The 18,246-nt window shown below is 41.9% G+C and overlaps 1 protein-coding gene across 2 annotated transcripts; it reads right to left on the bottom strand.

The window, feature by feature from the left end:
- Window positions 1-95: 95 nt before the first annotated feature.
- pphln1 (periphilin 1) lies at window positions 96-18,223 on the bottom strand. 2 transcript variants are annotated; one of them, XM_069670882.1, is made up of 12 exons: window positions 18,179-18,223; window positions 17,624-17,659; window positions 16,957-17,021; window positions 16,379-16,597; window positions 15,999-16,060; window positions 14,285-14,401; window positions 13,895-14,073; window positions 13,701-13,787; window positions 11,775-11,810; window positions 10,978-11,033; window positions 5,231-5,371; window positions 96-1,210 (listed from the first exon to the last, which is right to left on the bottom strand). In XM_069670882.1, coding segments are annotated over exons 2-12 (1,236 nt in total). In that variant the 5' UTR covers window positions 17,625-17,659; window positions 18,179-18,223; the 3' UTR covers window positions 96-937. The 2 variants fall into 2 exon arrangements, with proteins under 2 accessions (XP_069526983.1, XP_069526984.1); XM_069670883.1 differs by lacking the exon at window positions 11,775-11,810.
- Between the last annotated feature and the right edge of the window lie 23 nt (window positions 18,224-18,246).

The following is an 18,246-nucleotide window of genomic DNA, read 5'->3' as shown; positions in this document are numbered from 1 at the left end:
ACTTTTATTCTGATTGTCATTTGAAATGGAATGTAGTATTTTTTCATGGTGACATACTCACCATTAAAAAGGGGAGTATATTTTGTTGTGTAGAGTATCGCCCATTTGAAACTTGGAAGTAGTTTTTTATGTATGCAAGGGAATCATGCAATGTCACACTGAAATGGAATCAATAAGAATGCCAGGAAACTGACCTAAGAGAAGCTCGATGATGCAGTGGGGATATGTATGCAACTGGTTTTAATACATCACAGTATAACAAACCTTAATGGTAACAAAAACTTTCCTACAACCTTCAGAGACATCTCAGTTTGTGCAAAGCGTAGTCTCAATGTCATCAAAATAATCAATCCTTGTGCAGTTTTTCTGGGAGGGAGGGGCTTAGGATATAAAGTTCGAAAAGCAAAATAAGACAACACATTGAAAAAGAACCGAACTGGCATTTCGAGCGGTACAAATTTTAACAAGGATGTAGAACTGTAAATTGAGGAGCACCAAGTCATACATCTGAATGCTACAAAATATAAATCGACATAGCTGAGTACAAAACAGAACCGTTTTAGCTGGCTTTTATTTTGGAAAAGTGTCATCATGCTGGAGGGGCTGTCGGTCTGTTATCATATTTTGATCAAAATAGGTTAAATATGAACATGTTAGCCATTTTCACTGTGATGTGAAACAGAAAGATTTTTAAATAAGGAAATATTTTATATTTATGTTTCAACAGAGAACTGAAGGTAAAAATGGTGTGTTCAAAACTAACACTGTTCATCCCCTCATCAAACGCAACACTGCTTCCTATACAGGTTGCTCTCCTGGTTGCTGTGCTGCAGTATCACATCAGTCCAGCAATCCAAATTGTAGCCAAGATATCCATCACGTTCAGCAGTCAATCCCTTAATGCTCAGTCTCACATAGAATAGATCCAGCCAGAGTGTCAGTAAGACGAGCTGTGATTGACTCCAGTCTTTGAAAGTTTATGACCAATGAGGGATGTGGACGGGGTTGTTGAGTCACAAACGGAAGGTTCTGGCTGCCGTACCGCCTCGTCCAGCTCGTTGATGAAGTGTTTGAGGTCCTCCAGGCAACGTTCGCGGATCTCCCCGAGGTTCTCCCTGAGGGGAACCTGCAGCTGTTTCTCCAAGTTGGGGTCTTTCGCCACCAGCATCTTCACCACCATGCCAAACGTCTCGCAGTCCTGGCGGTACACCTGAAGTGGAATATGAGCATAAAGGCTTGACGTGCACAAATTTAAAACTTTCCTTTGAAAAACACTCAGTGGTAGATTTACAAGTGAAAGGTGTTGACAGGTTGAGAGGAAAGCTCCTACTTGACGAGATGAAAAGTCGTTTCCTTCCTGCTCCACCTGACGCCTAGGTGTAAATATTCCAGCGTCATTGAGCCTGAGCTGATCATTCTGGTGTTAACACACATCATGTGGTGTCAAAAGATAAACACTTCTCCTCTCTAGTTTAATAAGGGCCCTTTATATATGACAGGGTAGCCCAAGATGCAATAAACCCCCCCTTTAGTGGTGGCTCAGAGGCTTATAACAGGTGTTAGAGGGACAATAAGGAAGAGGTTCTGGTGTCCTGTTTGGAAGCTGCGATTTCACACCGAGCCTCAAATGTCTCATAAAACAAGAGAGGAACCCACTTATTCACCTTCCACTGGTGCGATTTGCAACAAAACTGAGATTTGTTTCCAAGTAATGATCTTTACATAAGCTGACAATTGCTGCCGGGAATATTTTTAGGTCAGTTTCCATTTTCTAACAGCTCCAGATATTGATTCCCACACACAAGAAATGTTCCTCAATCGTTGCTCTGCAGAGGAGTGTTTTTAACCTCATTGCTTGAACAGAGAATTGTGTTGTGTGAATCGCACTAAAGCAACACTTACTTAGCAAAAATATGTATTTTTATGATTTAAGACACAAGATGCATGAGAGGCGTTTTGTGGATTAAAAAGGCTCGTTTTGAACGACAACAAAGAAACAACAAATAGGAGCTACAACTGAAGATTTGGTTGACTTTCGCGTGTCAGAAAATAGTCTGTCACTCATTCAAAGATGGAAATTGTTGACTTGTTTGTCCAACCAAAGGTATTGAGTTCATTGTCATAAAATTCGAAGACCAAACCTACAAAGCTCACTCTTAAGACGCCGGAACCAGTGTCATCAAAGTGCTTAAACAACTATCATCACGTGGCTGCAACAACACATTTGTTACATTGCTGTAGTTTCCTGTCGTTCCTCCTCTATTGCCATCTAATTAAGGCACAAATATATTTAAATAAAAGTAGAGATTACTCATGAGAACGTCTTTTAAATGGATTGTAGTTCAGGGACACTCGCACCTTAATTTCTTAGTGGGATGCGGCTCCCTATTCCCTCCGTTTTGCTCCATCTGTCCCTCCACTAATGCATCTCCAGTCGATCTGTCTATGCGTCCATCTCTTGGTCAATTGTCTTTTCTAATCCCAGGACTTAAGTCTTGCCTCTTGTGACTGAAGACTTCATGCCACAGGCGGACACAAGGACACTTCCAATGATGAGTCTTGTATGTGGATCTGCGTTTATACATGTGTGTGTATAATTAGGCCAGGCGAGAGTGAGGCTTCAGTCATTCAACGGCTGCTTCTTTGCTGCAGGGCGTTCAAACTCGGCGGCGTATTTATAGCTTTTCTTAACGTTCCTAAAACTGAAGGCAAAGTCTGAGTGGAGGAAACTTCCAAAATAAAGTTCTGCTGTCAGACGGAGTTAATGCAATAATTCTTACAGGACGTTTGTGCTGAACGCAAGAAGACAAATAATTTTAGGAAGGAGTGTTGACGCCAAGTAAACACACGACCTCCTCGCTCCTTCCTCGGGTACAAGAACTGATCAAGATGTTACACAACAGTCGAGCTAACAATGCTGTGATTGCGACATGCTCGACTGTGCTCAATTTAGCAACAATGCATTGTCCTTTTAATCTTTGCTATCAGTGCTCTGCTCTCGTTCAACAGCTGATGACAGTGAATTCTTTATCAATTTCTTCAAGGAAGTATCCAATCAAATGTGCCAACAACAACCTCTTAGAATACAGGGAAAGTTGTTCTTAGATAACAATGTGCTGAAAATGTTCTTCCTGTATTCGAACGCACTTCCTGCGATCCCTCCCTTGTTATCCAATCAGGAAGGAAAGGACTGGTTCTCGACTTTGGGCGGGGTCGCTCCAGAAGTGTCTCTTAAGCTCTCTGTATTTTCTACAGCCGGTTTAAACAGGACGGGCCTGGCTTGAGAAAAGAGCAAGAGTTGGGGCCTGCGTCCAGTTCTGCCATCTTTGTGCTTAAAATAAAAACAGGCTGGGACTGTCTGGCTGGCTGTCTTGTAGCCAAATATATTTAGAATCTCTCAACAAATGAAAGAAAACTCCCTTTGTATCAGCCTGGACTGAGAGGAGGAGTAGAGCATAATACCCTTTATTGCCTCTCATGCCTTGTCACTCACTATAACAAGTTGGTTTGAGCTGCAGCCAAAGTCAACTCTGACAATGAGAGCGGGGTTCAGGTTGAATTTCAGCAGACCAATTTCACTTAGCTACACAAACACACACTGCGGCGCTGGTATAACGCAGCCCAGCACGACGTCGGGCCGATGATGGAGAGCGCGGCGCGGGACGTATGGAAAAGTGTAGAGACGGTTAGCGAAGGAGCTACCGGGCTGCAAGTGTGTTAGTGTGTGTGTGTGTGTGTAGAACGAGATGGCTAGACCAGATTGGGTGCAGAAAGCCAAACATCTGGCCGACACTTGTCAAGAGGCTAAACGCGAGCTGCCTGCTGCAACAGGAACAGAGCGGCATGAGAAAGCCACTTTGTTGTTTCGGAATGAAAAAAAAAAGGGTTGAGTGTTTGGCTGTGCGTTCTGGGCATGATGGGAAATTAATACCAGCCATCAGACAAGTGCTTATACATTTTCCAAATGCCACTTTGGCAGGCGACCAGGCGTCATGTGAAAGCTATTCTCCCAGGTTTTGATTAGAGTCTACCAAAGGCTTTAAAGGGAAGAATAGGTTGTGTGTGACAAAACTGAGTTACCTTCTGATCACCGAGGATTGCCTGGATTTTAATTGCAAGGAAAGGTCATTTATACCGACAATTAATGGACAACAAAGACCATAGAATATTTGTGACAGGGGTCTGAAATGCCAGCGCTTAAACTTTTATAACACCTGAGAATATAAAGTTAAGCTTGCACAACGGGAGGAGACACAGATGGGAAAGAGAAAAAGACTATAAAACAGGCCAGGAGCTGCAGAGTCAGCAACAGCGTTATAGCAGCCTATAGGCTCTGTGGCGCAGCTATATGTGAGAGCGCAGTGTGTGCTCCAGGGCAGAGCTGTCTCAGGTTTAACGGCCGCAGTAAAGCAGCGGTGGTGCTCACTGGTGCAGGAATGAGCTTCATTAGATAACCCAGCAGAGCTGGAACCTGGAGCCCGGGGGCGGTTTGCGCTCTGTTAAGTGATGCTTCGCAGTTTATTGTTAGTGCAAAGATATACCATGTCGAAGCTGTTTGTACATAACACAGGATCACATAAACGAAGGCAGAAAACACTGAGGCATGTGGGATTTTTTTTTAGTTCTAAAAAGCAACATTTGGCGAGCGATAGTTTAAAGGTGAATTTCAGGATGGACCCACTGCCGTGAATGGTGGACAGAAAAAGTTAATTTCCTGCCTTGTTAGGAACATTCAGGTTGTTGGTTCCAGTAATGCTTGGCCAGTAAAGTGTGAGTCAGACAAGCCAAGGCTACCATACTTCAGAGGATTGTTTCCCAAGAATACAGCATGTGTCACGCACGCACGAGCTGACATTTATAGAAAGGTCTGACAAATTACCGACATGTAATGAGAGGATTGTAAATGTCGTTTTTTTTCCAAAGAGTGGCAACTGAGAGCCACCTTTTTCAGTTGTAGATTTTTCCACATGAATAGGCTACCAATAAAGAATTGTAGATATGGTATCTATCCAAAAAAGTGATCTATCAGGTCTTAAAAGAAAAGTTCTGTTGGCCGAGGTACAAAAAGTACACACATGTAAAACACATATATGCAGCGCTGCTAGAGTAGTGAGACTGTAAATCACAGACGGCACCTGAGTTGGAGTAGTTATTTCTTAGTTTCTGGCGGATCTTAAACGACTTTCAGTTAAATTTAAGATGTCAGAGTGGGGTTGAGTTGTTTGGGTACCTTCTCTATCTCCTGAGCTTTGGCCGCGATGGCCATGGCTCGTCGCTCTAGAAAGTTCTCTGTAGTCGACTTCTGGCTCTCCTCTGCAACCGGAGCCACCAGATGATCCTCTTTTTCTCCTTCGGGAGGATGGTTCTCCTCCTACAAAATAAGAGTATGGAAAGAGGTGAGTCGCACTTTAAGTTAACAGCTTTTAAACGTTTTAAAATGCCTTCAACTACAGCCGAGATGAAAGAAAGGATACACAATATAGAGAATGGGAGAGGATGTGAGAGGTTGTAGGTCAGCAACTCAGAGTGCATCACAAAGAGTGACCTACTGACTGTTTAACCCTACAGGAAAGATGTGGTTAATGAGGTGTACCAATGGATGTAGCTTAGATATACAGTGGCTTTTACAGCAGGAAAGCCAAAGCATACAGCAAGCTAGTTACATCTACAACAGGTCATTAGGAACCCAAAGTTATTACAGCACCAAGAAAGTAGATCTGTTCTCTATATCTTGCAAATTATAAGTAAAAGCTGACTTAATAACTTCTTTTTCTATGTAATTTGTACAAATTGACATTTCAGCTGTTTATATTGTATCTTAAGAACAGGAAATCTGGCTGGACAAGCCCTGATGAGCCTTCTAATGGATAGAGAGGAAACTCGAGCAGCCATAAGTATGACTATTAAAGCCAACATAAAGAGCAAAGGGGAGAAATGAGGCCAACTCGGATCACCGCTCTATTGCTTTTGCTCATTTCCTGATACTATTAAGAGTTTGTAGTCCACGACGCACAACTGCCCAGCCATGACTTAAGTCCACTCATACATTAAGGGAAACAGGCCACGGACCAAGTCATATTAAATCTCTCGATGACCGAGGAGAGAAATTACAGGGGATGGCACATCACAAAGCAGAGTGTGGTCTAAAATAAAAAGCACAGCTCGTAAAGCATCATCCAATTATTCCCCCGTCCAATTCCCTCCCTGGAGCTACGCTTGGGTCGGGGAAGATTGCGTTTGTCAGTCTTCAGCCTCCTCGGAAAAAAATATTCCTGTCTGAGTCTTTCACTTCAACTCGCAGGGCAGCGCCAAAGCTGGGAGAGATGTCCCACTCTCAATACAAAGCTTGGCAGATACATTTTGTGCAAACTGAACCTAATAAAATGAGATCAGTTGGAAGGTAGTAGTTGTCCTCGCCCTTCTTGATTTAAAGCTTGCTTGGTCTGGTGAACAATGAACTGACCTTTTATGTGATGATGTGTTGTAGAATCCTTATTTCTGTGTTTTCAACTCCCACCAATAACATTCCAAATGCATTCAGGGACAGCTAAGTTTGAGCTAGTTGAATCTCCTGCTATAATCATATGGCTTAAATAATTAAAAACAGCAACCTCCCTCACATTAGCTAGCTCTGCTAAATGCACCTTAGAATATGAAGGAGATCATTAAATACAGTAAAAAAAAAAAAGATAGAAAACAGCCACAGCAGCTCTGTCAGGATGTAGGCTAGGTCTTTTGATTAATGTTAGCAAACTAATGTCAGCAGGCATAATGGTTAATATTCATCATTCTAATTTAGCTGGCTAACATGTGCAACCATGCTAATGTACAGGTATAATGGTTACAGTATTCACCATTCTAGTTTAGTTGGCTAACATTTGCTACCATGCTAATGTTAGAAAGAGTAATGGCTACAATATTCACCATTCTAATTTAGCTGGTCAATGTTTGCTACCCTGCTAATGTTATCAGGTATAATGGCTAAAATATTCACCATTCTAATTTTGCTCACTAACGTGCTACCATGCTAATGTTAGCAGGTGTAATTGTTACAGTATTCACCATTCTAATTTGGCTCACTACCGTGCTATCATGCTAATGTTAGCAGGTATTATGGCTACAATATTTACCATTCTAATTTGGCTCACTAACATGCTACCATGCTAATGTTAGCAGGTGTAATGGTTACAATATTCACCATTCTAATTTAGCTTGCTAACATATGCTACCATGCTAATGTTAGTAGGTATAATGATTGCAATATTCACCATTTTAATTTAGCTTGCTAACATATGCTACGATGCAAATGTTAACAGGTATAGTGGTTACAATATTCACATTCTAATTTAGCTGGCTAACATAATAATGTTAGCAGGTATAATGGCTACAATATTCACCATTCTAATTCAGCTGGCTAACATGTGCTACCATACTAATGTTAGCATGTTAATGGTTACAATATTCACATTCTAATTTAGCTGGCTAACATAATAATGTTAGCATGTTTAATGGTTACAATATTCACCATTCTAATTCAGCTGGCTAAGATGTGCTACCATGCTAATGTTAGCATGTTTAATAGTTACAATATTCACCATTCTAATTCAGCTGGCTAAGATGTGCTACCATGCTAATGTTAGCATGTTTAATAGTTACAATATTCACCATTCTAATTTAGCTGACTAAAATGTGCTACCATGCTAATGTGTCGCCATCTTAGATTAGCATCCATACATTTCTTAGTTAGCAACCTTTCTAAAAGTACAGGTCAGGCTAATTTAACGTCATTTAAAAAATACTGGAAAAAGCAAAATCCTGATTCTAGAGGAAAAATTAAGGACCACCAAGGTCACTAAAATCCATCCTGTGGGAAACCTGAATGTCTGTACCAAATGTAACAGCAATTATACTAGTTGTTCAGACATTCCAGTCTGAACCATGACTGTAAACCTCATGGTGGCGTTACCGCAAAGTCAGGAATACATGAAGAAAAAAATCTAGACTGACCGACATTGTCATCCCTGGAGCCTCAAGCTGACATGGCTAAAAATATCACAATGACTGGAAGACATCCTTTGAAATGACAACAGGTTTATGCCTCTGCGTTCCCAGACTGCATTTTATTCACAGAATCAGATCTCAACAATTATTCTTGTTGGTAAAGGTTATCATACTGGAATCGACAAGAATTCGATGCCTTCTTTAGGGATGAAACCTGGTGACCTTTTCAGTCACAGGACGAGCCCTCCCACCCACTAGGCCACCGTGGCTCGCAGCCAGAGCCGGAGCTGCTCTTTAGGCCCCCTCTTTGCTCTCTTCCGTCTGGGATGGCTCCAGAAAGCCTGCGTGTGTGTTTGTTGAATCCCCACAGCAGGCAGCGGCCGGGGCCATAAGTGCAAGCTTTACTGGGGGCACAGCACAGGCCTTTCATCTTGGCCAAGGTTACGCATTTGTGCCCCCAGAACAGAGGACAACAATGCACCACAGGCTACATCAAACGCAGAAAGCAGCAGTGTGTATGTGTGCGTGTGGCGGGGTGGGGCACTTAGTAAACTTTCATCACAGCAGTTGATTGGGTGGTGGTGGGTGGTTCTTGCAAAAAATGCACATAAGGAGGAGAGGAAAGACTTTTTTTATCCTTTATCTTGTAATTTCTGACATTTAAAGCAAGTGCATGGGTTTACAAAGATATCCAGGTGCCCACTTTACCACGCAATAGTAACACACAAATTACCTCCAGCATGTTCTGAAGGAAAGATCTAAGGGCTGCTAATGAGATAAATAATAAGAATGCATTTAAGGGGCATATAAAGATGCAGCTGTACAGGCTTTTTGAAGAAAGCACATTTTTTGAAAATAATGAGTCTGTTTCCCTGAAATTAAAGAGCATTGACACAGGACATTACAGCAGTAACTGCAGAAGGAGCCTAATTGAGAAAATGTTTTCAGAATTGCCGGCAATCTGGAAGCATACATTTTATGCTGTTTTAGGCGGATCATTTTGGTGTCTGTCTTTTATACCTAATAAACACCTTCACAATTTGACTGATTTAAATATATTAAGGAATATTAGTAGCTGAGCATTACCAACTTGCTTTTATTCCACTAAAGTCAAAGGCCAAAACAGCTGAGTTTCTGCTACGCTGCTAAGCTAGCTAGCCTTAGCATGGATTTGCTAGGAGGTTGTTTGCATCATGACTGGATTTAGTAAGTTTCTCTTGTCGTTATATTAAATAAACTCAATTTATGAAATGTATAGTTTTTCACTCACAGCTTAAGAAGCAGGCTAAGTTTTTGCATTAGCTAGGATTAGCCATTGCTACCAAACCAGCTAGCCATGAATTGATATTTAAGCTCTCTGAAAACCCCTGATCTAGAGCATTCTTTCAAAGACAACTATCAGCTAAAGCCAAAGTCTGGCAAAGTGAGCCTCCCCTGAAAGAACATAAAAGCAGCTGCTTCTCCTTTACGTTCCGTCTTCTATGTAAAACGGAGGCGTAACGGTGGGGCAAAGTCGTTCCGTCTCTGAGCCGGCATCGGAGGTAGTAACAGAGGTGAAACAGCGTCTGTGTAAACTGCAGAGCTGGCAGGGCCAGACAGTGCAGTGTGTGTGTGTTTGTGAAGCACAAGCTGTTTTACACCTTGCGCACGTTTTGTTGTGCAACGCCGGACTGCTTTGTAAAAACTAGGGATAGACCGATTATTGGCGCCGATATTCGGCATTTTGACGCATATCGGCATCGGCCATTTTTTTAAATTTTTTAAATTTTTAAATTTAAAAAAAAAAAAAAAAAAAATGTTATCCGACGGCCGATAAGAGATCAATTTAAAACTGGGTTATTTTGGCTCTGATGCATATGCTTAAAGGCATTTAAACAAAGTTAAGTGTTGGAGTTTGTATTCAAAATTTTGACGCCAATATTTTCACTTTTACTGCAAATGAATATCGGCTTCAAATATCGGTTATCGGCCTCCTTGACTACTAATAATCGGTATCGGTATCGGCCCTGAAAAAACCATATCGGTCTATCTCAAGTAAAAACACACACTGGGGCGGCTTTACGCCGGTGTTGCTTGGCCCATGTAAAATGGCAAAGGCTGCATGAAGGCGGAGCTTCCCTACTACTCTTAGGCAGACCCGCTGTGTAAAAAAGGCTATTGTGAGTTGTCAGATGATGTAAACACCCCCAAGTCACTAACATGGGAATGTTTTCCATCTTTACTGTTCAACCCACATGACTAACACATAAGGCACACTGCTTCTTTATAGATACATCAAAGCGTTTACTGTGACCCCTGCTTTACTCTGCAATTTCTCCACTGACCGGCTGGACAGTCACAGCTATCAAACACAGTGAGTCAACAGAAAAAAGGAAACAATAGTTCCTTTTAAACGGTCTGAACACATTTAAATGGTTTCCTCGGGGACTTCTTCCCTGCTTTGAGGCAAAGATCTTGTGATAAAGCTGTGACTTGGGCTACCGAGTTAGCCTCTTCACTCCTGGGTGGCCACATCCAGACGCAGTGCGCCTAATCACATCTGATTCTATTTACACTCCTCTGCGTAGTTAGAGATGGATGATATCAGCAGAACTAGCTTACATTTGCAAAACAGGCAGGAAATAAACATTCAATATTTAAAACAGTTAAAGCATCTTCTAAAAAAGGAGAGCACTTTAAGGGCTGCTCGAGTCCTTTTCCCTTCACCATTACGAGCTCTTGTGATTGAAGTCTGCTTACAGCACAGGTAAACAAAGCAGAGGCCTGATGGCTTTTATGCTCTGCGTGAGGGCCACTTTAAAAGCCATTAACATACTTCAATGGGACTAAATGCTTATTAGAGGGATGGGATTTAAGAAGTTCCAGATGCATGCAGCTGTGATGAAGTCAGTAAAAGTCAAAAACAGCAGTATCTGGAGTTGGGTATCAATCATTCTAAAAGATATTAAGTCGCTTATTTCATCTAGTTTAACTCACCTTGTTTGAGGTGGCGCTGTGAGGCGAGCCTTCTCTCGACAGGCCGGGAATTTTGTCTGAAAACAGGAGGAAGAATGTGGAGAAAATTAGCAAAATAACTCAACAAGAAAGCTTTACATTTAAGAATAAGACAATTATAAACAGAGAAAGTAGGAAGCAGAAATTAAGCAGAAAAAGGACAATTAGTATGTCTGGAAATTAAGTGTGCGCTTGTGCTAATTAGGACGTTTGGTTCCAGGGTCCAGACAGGTACCCAGACCAGAACATCTGCAACCATCAACAAACAGATGGCGCTCCTCATACAGACTCCCTCTCATCAATCGAGAACCACCTCCTCCCTCCTTTTTCCATTCGCTCTTCTACCAACTTTTCTCAAGTCCACAGTAATAATATGAACTCTGAGCGCCTCGCTATGAAACAAAAACACCCCGATGTGGAAGCTTTGGCTTCAGGAATATCCATCAGACATCCTACACCCTCTCCATGTTCTTCCACACACGACTTGGTGGCGTTTTTATGAGGCCTGACAAAGTGGCAGACGGAGCGGGGAGGAGGGCTGGCTGCTCGACATATTAGAAACGCTCTGTCTCTCTCGGGTTACCCAGACTGGGAATAGGTTAAGTTTAACGATTGTAACCTTTGTATGTATCCGAAACAAATCCTCTGCATGTCATCTCGTCTCGCTTTCATTCATTTGTATTGAAGAATCAATCAATTAAAAGACTCTGCAAACTACATTTCCACAGCCAAGCTGCTTTGGATTAAACTAAAAATCGACTGTACTGAACTGTACTTACCAGCCATCTTGCTCTGAGAGTAAGTCTCTTCATACCCTGTAAGAAGACCACACTGTTAGGTCACTGGCTGTGTACCAACAAACGAGGCCTTCTTATCTTACATCAATCCGGCAAGCACACTCACTGTCCTTATGTATGATAAAACATGATTGATATTATGTCCCGTTAAGCTAACAACCATGCATTTTTAACATTTTTAACATGTAGCAACATTACTTGCAACAAAGGCACGATCCCTGCGCCCGCCCATTAGTGTTTAAAGGAGCAATTAAAGGGATATTTGACAGAAAAATGGACAGTAATGAAGATGGGAGAAGAACTAAATCACTACTTTTCTTTGTTAAAAGATGATTTTGTTGTATTTATAGGACAGCTGAAGAGAGGCAGGAAATGTGTGGAGGAGAGAGTGGGGCATGACATGCATGAGGCGCCTGCTCTACCAACTGAGCTAAACCAGCGCCACAGCTCCAGAGGTGGAGATCTATAAATGAACAACATGCAGATAACCAGGAGGCCCTTTAGCACTTTACAGTTCCCCTGCTTTAAGATCAATTGTTGAACTATTGGGAAATTAGTTTGTCAACCTATATAGTACTTTGGTATTGGTATTCGGCATGATTAATGAAATATAAAATGGAAATCTGATTTAAAGTTATAATCTCAGATAAAAAAATAACAAAGGCCCAGGAAACACTTCAAAATAAAAGCATTGTGTACAAATGAGGGCAGTCAGAATTCCAGATCGGGCTTTTACTTTGAAAAAGCATACTGGAAGTGTTGTCCTACTTTACTCTCCATGCCTGTGACTTTTACTACAGGAAGAGATGTTAATATTGCCGTCAGAGATCAATAGGACTCATCAAAATCAATTTTCACCGTGTATTTTGGCCGAGAACTGTAAAAATAGGCGAGGCTCCCACTGATTACATTTTCGCCGCATGAGTCGTGAGGGATACGCGCAGTGTGAAGACTCATCTGTTTTCATGCATTTCAAATGAGAATAAACACGCCCCGCAGCCGTCACGCACACGCCACGCTTGCAGTGTAGCCCACAAAAGCGCACATTGACCTGATGCTGCAACATACTAGGTTTTGACCTAGTCTTGTTGAAGTTGTATCTGTAGTCATCGATCTTTTCTTTGTTTGTTCAGCCATAGTAGATTACCGTTTACTCACTTTCAGACACTGGAAAAGCAGCCGCTTAGCTCTGCCTACCCAGTCTATAATAATACTATATACTGCAAATGCAATGGCAATACAGTGACTTAACAGACATTAATTTAAAGGAAAATCTTCTAAATTGTTACTTTAAATGGTAAGTTCGCAGTTTAGCGCCATGTCCCATGCCTACATTGTCACACTGCTTCAACAAAACCTCAAGCAGAAAAATGTATCTTTTATATTTGTTCGGAACATCACTAAATCTTTATGTTTTGCTTTAACACATGGTAAATGAACTGTACTTATAAAGCGTTTTTCTAGTCTTCTGACCACTTAAAGTGGTTTTACACTACACTCACATTCACACTGATGGCAAAGGCTTAAGTGCCTGTGTCCCAATCTCCAATCAGGATCTATGCAATAGCAATTCGGGGTTCAGAGTCTTGCCCAAGGACCTTCACTAGATATTTGCCAAGAAACAAAATTCATGACACTACAGACCTGGGTGACAGAATTTATGTGTCAAATAGGACACCTCATAATTTAGTGGCTGGATTCTTCAAGGGGCAAATCTTTACACTTAACATCTGTTAGTTTCAGGCCTTAAATTTATTCTGCCCTCCGTCCTTGCAACCTTCTACTCTGCTAAGATGTCTGCCTCTGACATTTTTCCGACATGACAAGGTTGCAAGACGACAAGCGAGGAATAAAAATCAGCTCATTGTCACCCAAGTCCTAGCTTGGTCACACGGCTCATATACAGACCTAAAGTGTCGTGTCCACTCTGTTGAGGAAAGAGCGCCCCCCAGAGGTGCTCGGGAACACCTGCGTGACCCTCCGGACCATCCACACCTGAAAAGTGAACCAGTCAGATCATCAGTTATGGAGAAAATGAAGAAGTCTGTCTATCAAGGCCTTTTTAAAGAGCATGAGGGGAAGGGAAACTAAGTTCTACATACTCTTGCCTTGCTGTGAGGGGAACGGCAGGCCCTTGGCTCTGTCTGGTGAGTAGCCTCTGCTGCTGACGCTGGAGCCCGAGCGGCTGTGTGGCGAGCGGGCCACCTCGCGGCGCACAGGGGATCGCTCTCTGAGGGGAGGGAACGGGGCTGCCTTTCTCCTGAAGACGTCTCTGTCCTCCCTGGAGAAAAGGGAGGAAATGTGAGGGCTAAAATAATCTGAATCACTCAACACACCAGTATCTGCCATTTCTGAAAATCTAACAACACACACACGTCTGTCTCTTCTAGTGCTAAGCTAGCACAATGCTGCCATCTAGCATCATTACGCTCAATGTACAGAACTAAACAGCTGCAGAATCAAAAAAGAGCAGTAGATGAGAGCAGTCGTACCCTCTGTCCAGGTTGAGGATGGCTTGCACTAGTGTGTCTTCCCCGCTCTCGGGTAATGATCTGGCCGCTGGGTAGATGCCCTGGTTCCGCACGCTATGAGGAGGTGCAGCTCGGGCGCTGAGGATGGCAAGAAAATCTGTGGTCAGTTTTGGATACATACTCTTCACAAACATTCTGTATAACATGACAGCTAGTAGCATATGGACAACTTTGGTCAACTGAAGTGTTTAATTATACGGTATATGTATTTGAATGTGTGCTGCTAGTCACAGGGTGACATGATCCTTTCAGCTGTGTTGTTTACAGCTTTAGTTACTGCTTCAAAACAGTCAGCGTTTCCCCTGTTGCTCCCTGCACCCAGTATTTCTCAGCTCCTTGTCTCAAGGCTCATCACAAACCAACCAATCAACTAACCGGAGCTGACCATGGTGCCCTTTCAGAACTTAGACTTTGTTCGTTTGGATAAAGAAAAATTGTTTCCCTGTCTGCTTGCATACTTACGAAGAGGTGAATCTAGTCAGTCCAATTTGTGTTCCTGATTTTGCATCTGTACATGATGGCAGAAATGCACTGTCTACAAACTTTAAGTGTCAGTAATATTGGAGTGCTGAAATCATTTCACTTGTCACATGACGGTCATCTACGCAAGTGACCTTACAGCAAAGTTTCGCGATAAGTTGCGTTAAAGAATTCCACCTCCTGGTTGTTAAATCGTGTCACTTATTTTGGTGTGCATCCTGAAAAAATGATCAACGTTCTGAATAACAAAGAATGAGGTACATTTCCCCTAAGGAAAATATACACATTTTCAGGTACTATCCCAAAGCACACCTGCAAAATCATAAATTATACATTTTAGAAAATTGTAGATTTAAAATGGGCATTGAGCAACATTAAAAGCAGGTTTAAAAAATGACAAAGCCACAGTGAACTGACCAAAGATTCCATTAACAAACTGTATAACTTAAGCCACTTTCCCACTGGTCAAAAAAAACCACTAACTCGCTAACACTCATCTTAGCTACAAATTCCACCCGTCTGCGTCCAAGCAGCGCTTGTCCTCCAAATTTGTTGCGCCAAGTTTCATAAATAGACTGAATGAGTAATAGATACAATAAAGACCTAACCACCGTAACATCTTTACTGTTTACTAACCCTGTTTTGGCACATTTATGAGGTCAGACAGGAACAGAGACAATTTGCATCCAAAAAAACCCGGAAAACCCGGGTCAACGTGCTAAATCTAGTTTGGAAAGGGGTATTACATTAACTGAAATGACTGAAGGCCCAGGCTTGAGTGAATATTGTAAATCTGTCAGGCTAAATCTGTAGCCTTGATTTTTGCAACTCGATCTGTAACCTAAATACAGACACTGTACAGTTAGAATCAAAAACTAGACTGAGGAGCATTTAAAACCGTAGCCAGGTGAGCACTGAGGCAAGAAATGCAGACCATGATTTATGATTGCTGCTATGTAAACAAACATTTCTAACACAAACTAAAAAGGCCTACTCCTCCCAAACCCCCTCTTGGCCTAACCAGAGGAATTAAACAGACTTCTTGCTCACAACACAAGTGCATGGAAAAAGGCTGCCCCCTGCTGCCCAGATATAACATCCAATTTTTACTGACAGTATGTGGCACAATTTGATCGACTAGATCCATTTTGTGGGATTAAAATTTTAGCTCCCTGAAGAAACAGAAGCAGTTTACCCAAACTCCAAAGGCCGCCCTGTGTGTGGCTCTTCCCTGGGTACTCTGTAAGGATATTCCTCCTGTAATATAAAGACAACACAAAAAGATTTACATTACCTGGCCTTTGTTGGTACAAGATATTCTGGAACACTGTTTTTGGTTTCAGACAGATCATTACGAGTGATTTCAAACTTAAAAACATGTCTTTATGCAACAATAACCCCCGTTATTATTATTATTATTGATATTTACTCTTAAACCTTCAACTAGGGCGCCCTTAGATGCATTCTTGGTTTGCATCTTCCCTTCGGAATTGAGTCCTTGTAGTTCCTCAAATGTTTTATGTAAATACAATCAGCTTTATAAGCATGTTGATTGTATGAAATGTATGCCCTTACCCTCCTTGAAGGTGGACCGGCTCTGCGTTCAGCTGGGAAATGTTGGCTGTCCCCATGGTAGCTTCTCTGATCTTCATGGTAACCTCGTTGTCCTCCACCATTCGGGAAAAAACGCGGTCCTCCTTCGTATTCGTATCCGCCACGATTGTAGTCTTCCTCCGGCCTGCCAAAGGGGCCCCTCCTCTCTGCTGCTCCGGCTGCCCGTGGGTAGGGACCCTGCTACAATGGGCATATTTTATCCTTTTAATATCAGTTGTTTAGTGAATTTAAGAGATGTGATTTGTGTAAATATGGGAGATAACAAAAAAGAAAGGTGATGGGTAGGGAGTCCCACAAGTACTTTTGATTTTTGGTTCCTACTCACTATCTACACTGCTCCTTAGATGGCTTTGATACCAGGAAAAATATGCTATTAAAAGATGTATTTCGTGTTATATCATATTTAAGCCCTGCACAAATAATACACAAATAAAAACTGCATGCTTGGACAAAGCAAGACTACCCTACTCTCGTTTCATGTGCATACCTTTGAATGTGATAAAACAAGGTTAAAACGGAGTCACTCTGTGCACACTCACCGGCCTCTCTGTTAAAAAGCGCTCATCGTAGACCTCCCGTATACTCCTCTCTCTCCTGTATGTCACTGCAAGAAGCAAAGAATCACAGATACTGTTGGCATTGTACATATTGTCATGAGTGAACGGTGCAAGGGTGGTTCCACAAAATAAGTTTTTGTAGTGGGTTAACTGCTTTGGGCAGCAATATTCCAGTATAACGCATCACTTGAAGGCGCAGGCTTCTGAAATAGTGTCTGCTGACCGAATACAAAGTGGAAGACTGTTCCAGAGCTGAGGTGCCATTACAGCAAAAGCCGGATCTTTGACCGCAACCTTGACTCGGGTATGGTTAGCAGGCCTAATGCGGCTGATCTAAGCCTTCTTGGGCAGTAAAGCATTAAAACTCACTTATATATTCTGGTCCCAGGCCATGTAAAGCCTTGTACGTTTCTGGTAAGATTTTAAAATAAATTCTAAAAGGAAAAATAGGTAAACAGTGCAGCACAGCTAAAATTGGGGTGATGTGAGAGGGACGCTTTCAAATGAGACATGCAATTATAGGGACAATATTCAGAGACCTTGAGGTCTATGGTGTGAGGCAGCAGTAGTTGCATTTCTGGTTTAGTGTTTAAAAATCTGTTGAAATAACCTAACTTGTAGAAAAGAAAGGTGCAAATCAGTAACTTACTTTTGGGCTCAAGGACTTGTTTGATCTTCAACAAATCTGCAGACGGAACAACAGTGTTAGACGCTTTTTCAATCATGTGGAAACAAAAACAGCTCTCCTCAGACACAAGTGCAACAAAGTATGAATCAAGAACAGATTCGGGGAGTTTGAACAGGACATGTGATCTATAACTGAGCCGGCTGCGGTCTGTTTCTGCAGAACAGACTGACCTATGGATAACGTCCCACTACACCAACTATACATAGTTAAAAATAGCATTAGTGTGACAGCAACCCGTCGGTAAAAACCAGTACAACAATTTCTGTAATGGTGAATTTTCAACTATCCATCTCCATGTAGACAGGATAGCTAGCAATGCTAATTAGCTAGCCCCCATATATGCTACCAACATCCGCACGTTTTATTTAATCTGAGAGGGGTTAACTAATCGATAATGACTCACACAAATCACAAATAAATATTAACGACAAAATATAGTATCTAATAAATGCACGTGTGTTAATTAAGCCACAGTAAAGGTAATTTATCCGACGTAAACTACCAAAACAATCTCACCTTCTTCTACCGTTAAGCTAGCATAGCCTTTCCGTTAGCTACAAGACAAACGGCATTTTTATTGGACG

Source organism: Semicossyphus pulcher, unplaced genomic scaffold, assembly GCF_022749685.1.
Source record: "Semicossyphus pulcher isolate SPU_LCO1_2020_fin unplaced genomic scaffold, fSemPul1.0.p SCAF_20, whole genome shotgun sequence".
Classification (NCBI taxonomy): Eukaryota; Metazoa; Chordata; class Actinopteri; order Labriformes; family Labridae; genus Semicossyphus; species Semicossyphus pulcher.
The sequence above is the reverse complement of the archived record's forward strand: the minus strand, read 5'-3'. Positions and strand labels throughout refer to the sequence as shown.

Excerpts from the sequence above, each read along its gene's own strand:
- pphln1 (XM_069670882.1), bottom strand. Across the intron at positions 11,034-11,774 it reads CTCTCAGAGCAAGATGGCTG|ACAAAATTCCCGGCCTGTCG; the intron begins GTAAGTACAGTT and ends TCCTGTTTTCAG. Across the intron at positions 1,211-5,230 it reads AAGCTCAGGAGATAGAGAAG|GTGTACCGCCAGGACTGCGA; the intron begins GTACCCAAACAA and ends ATTCCACTTCAG.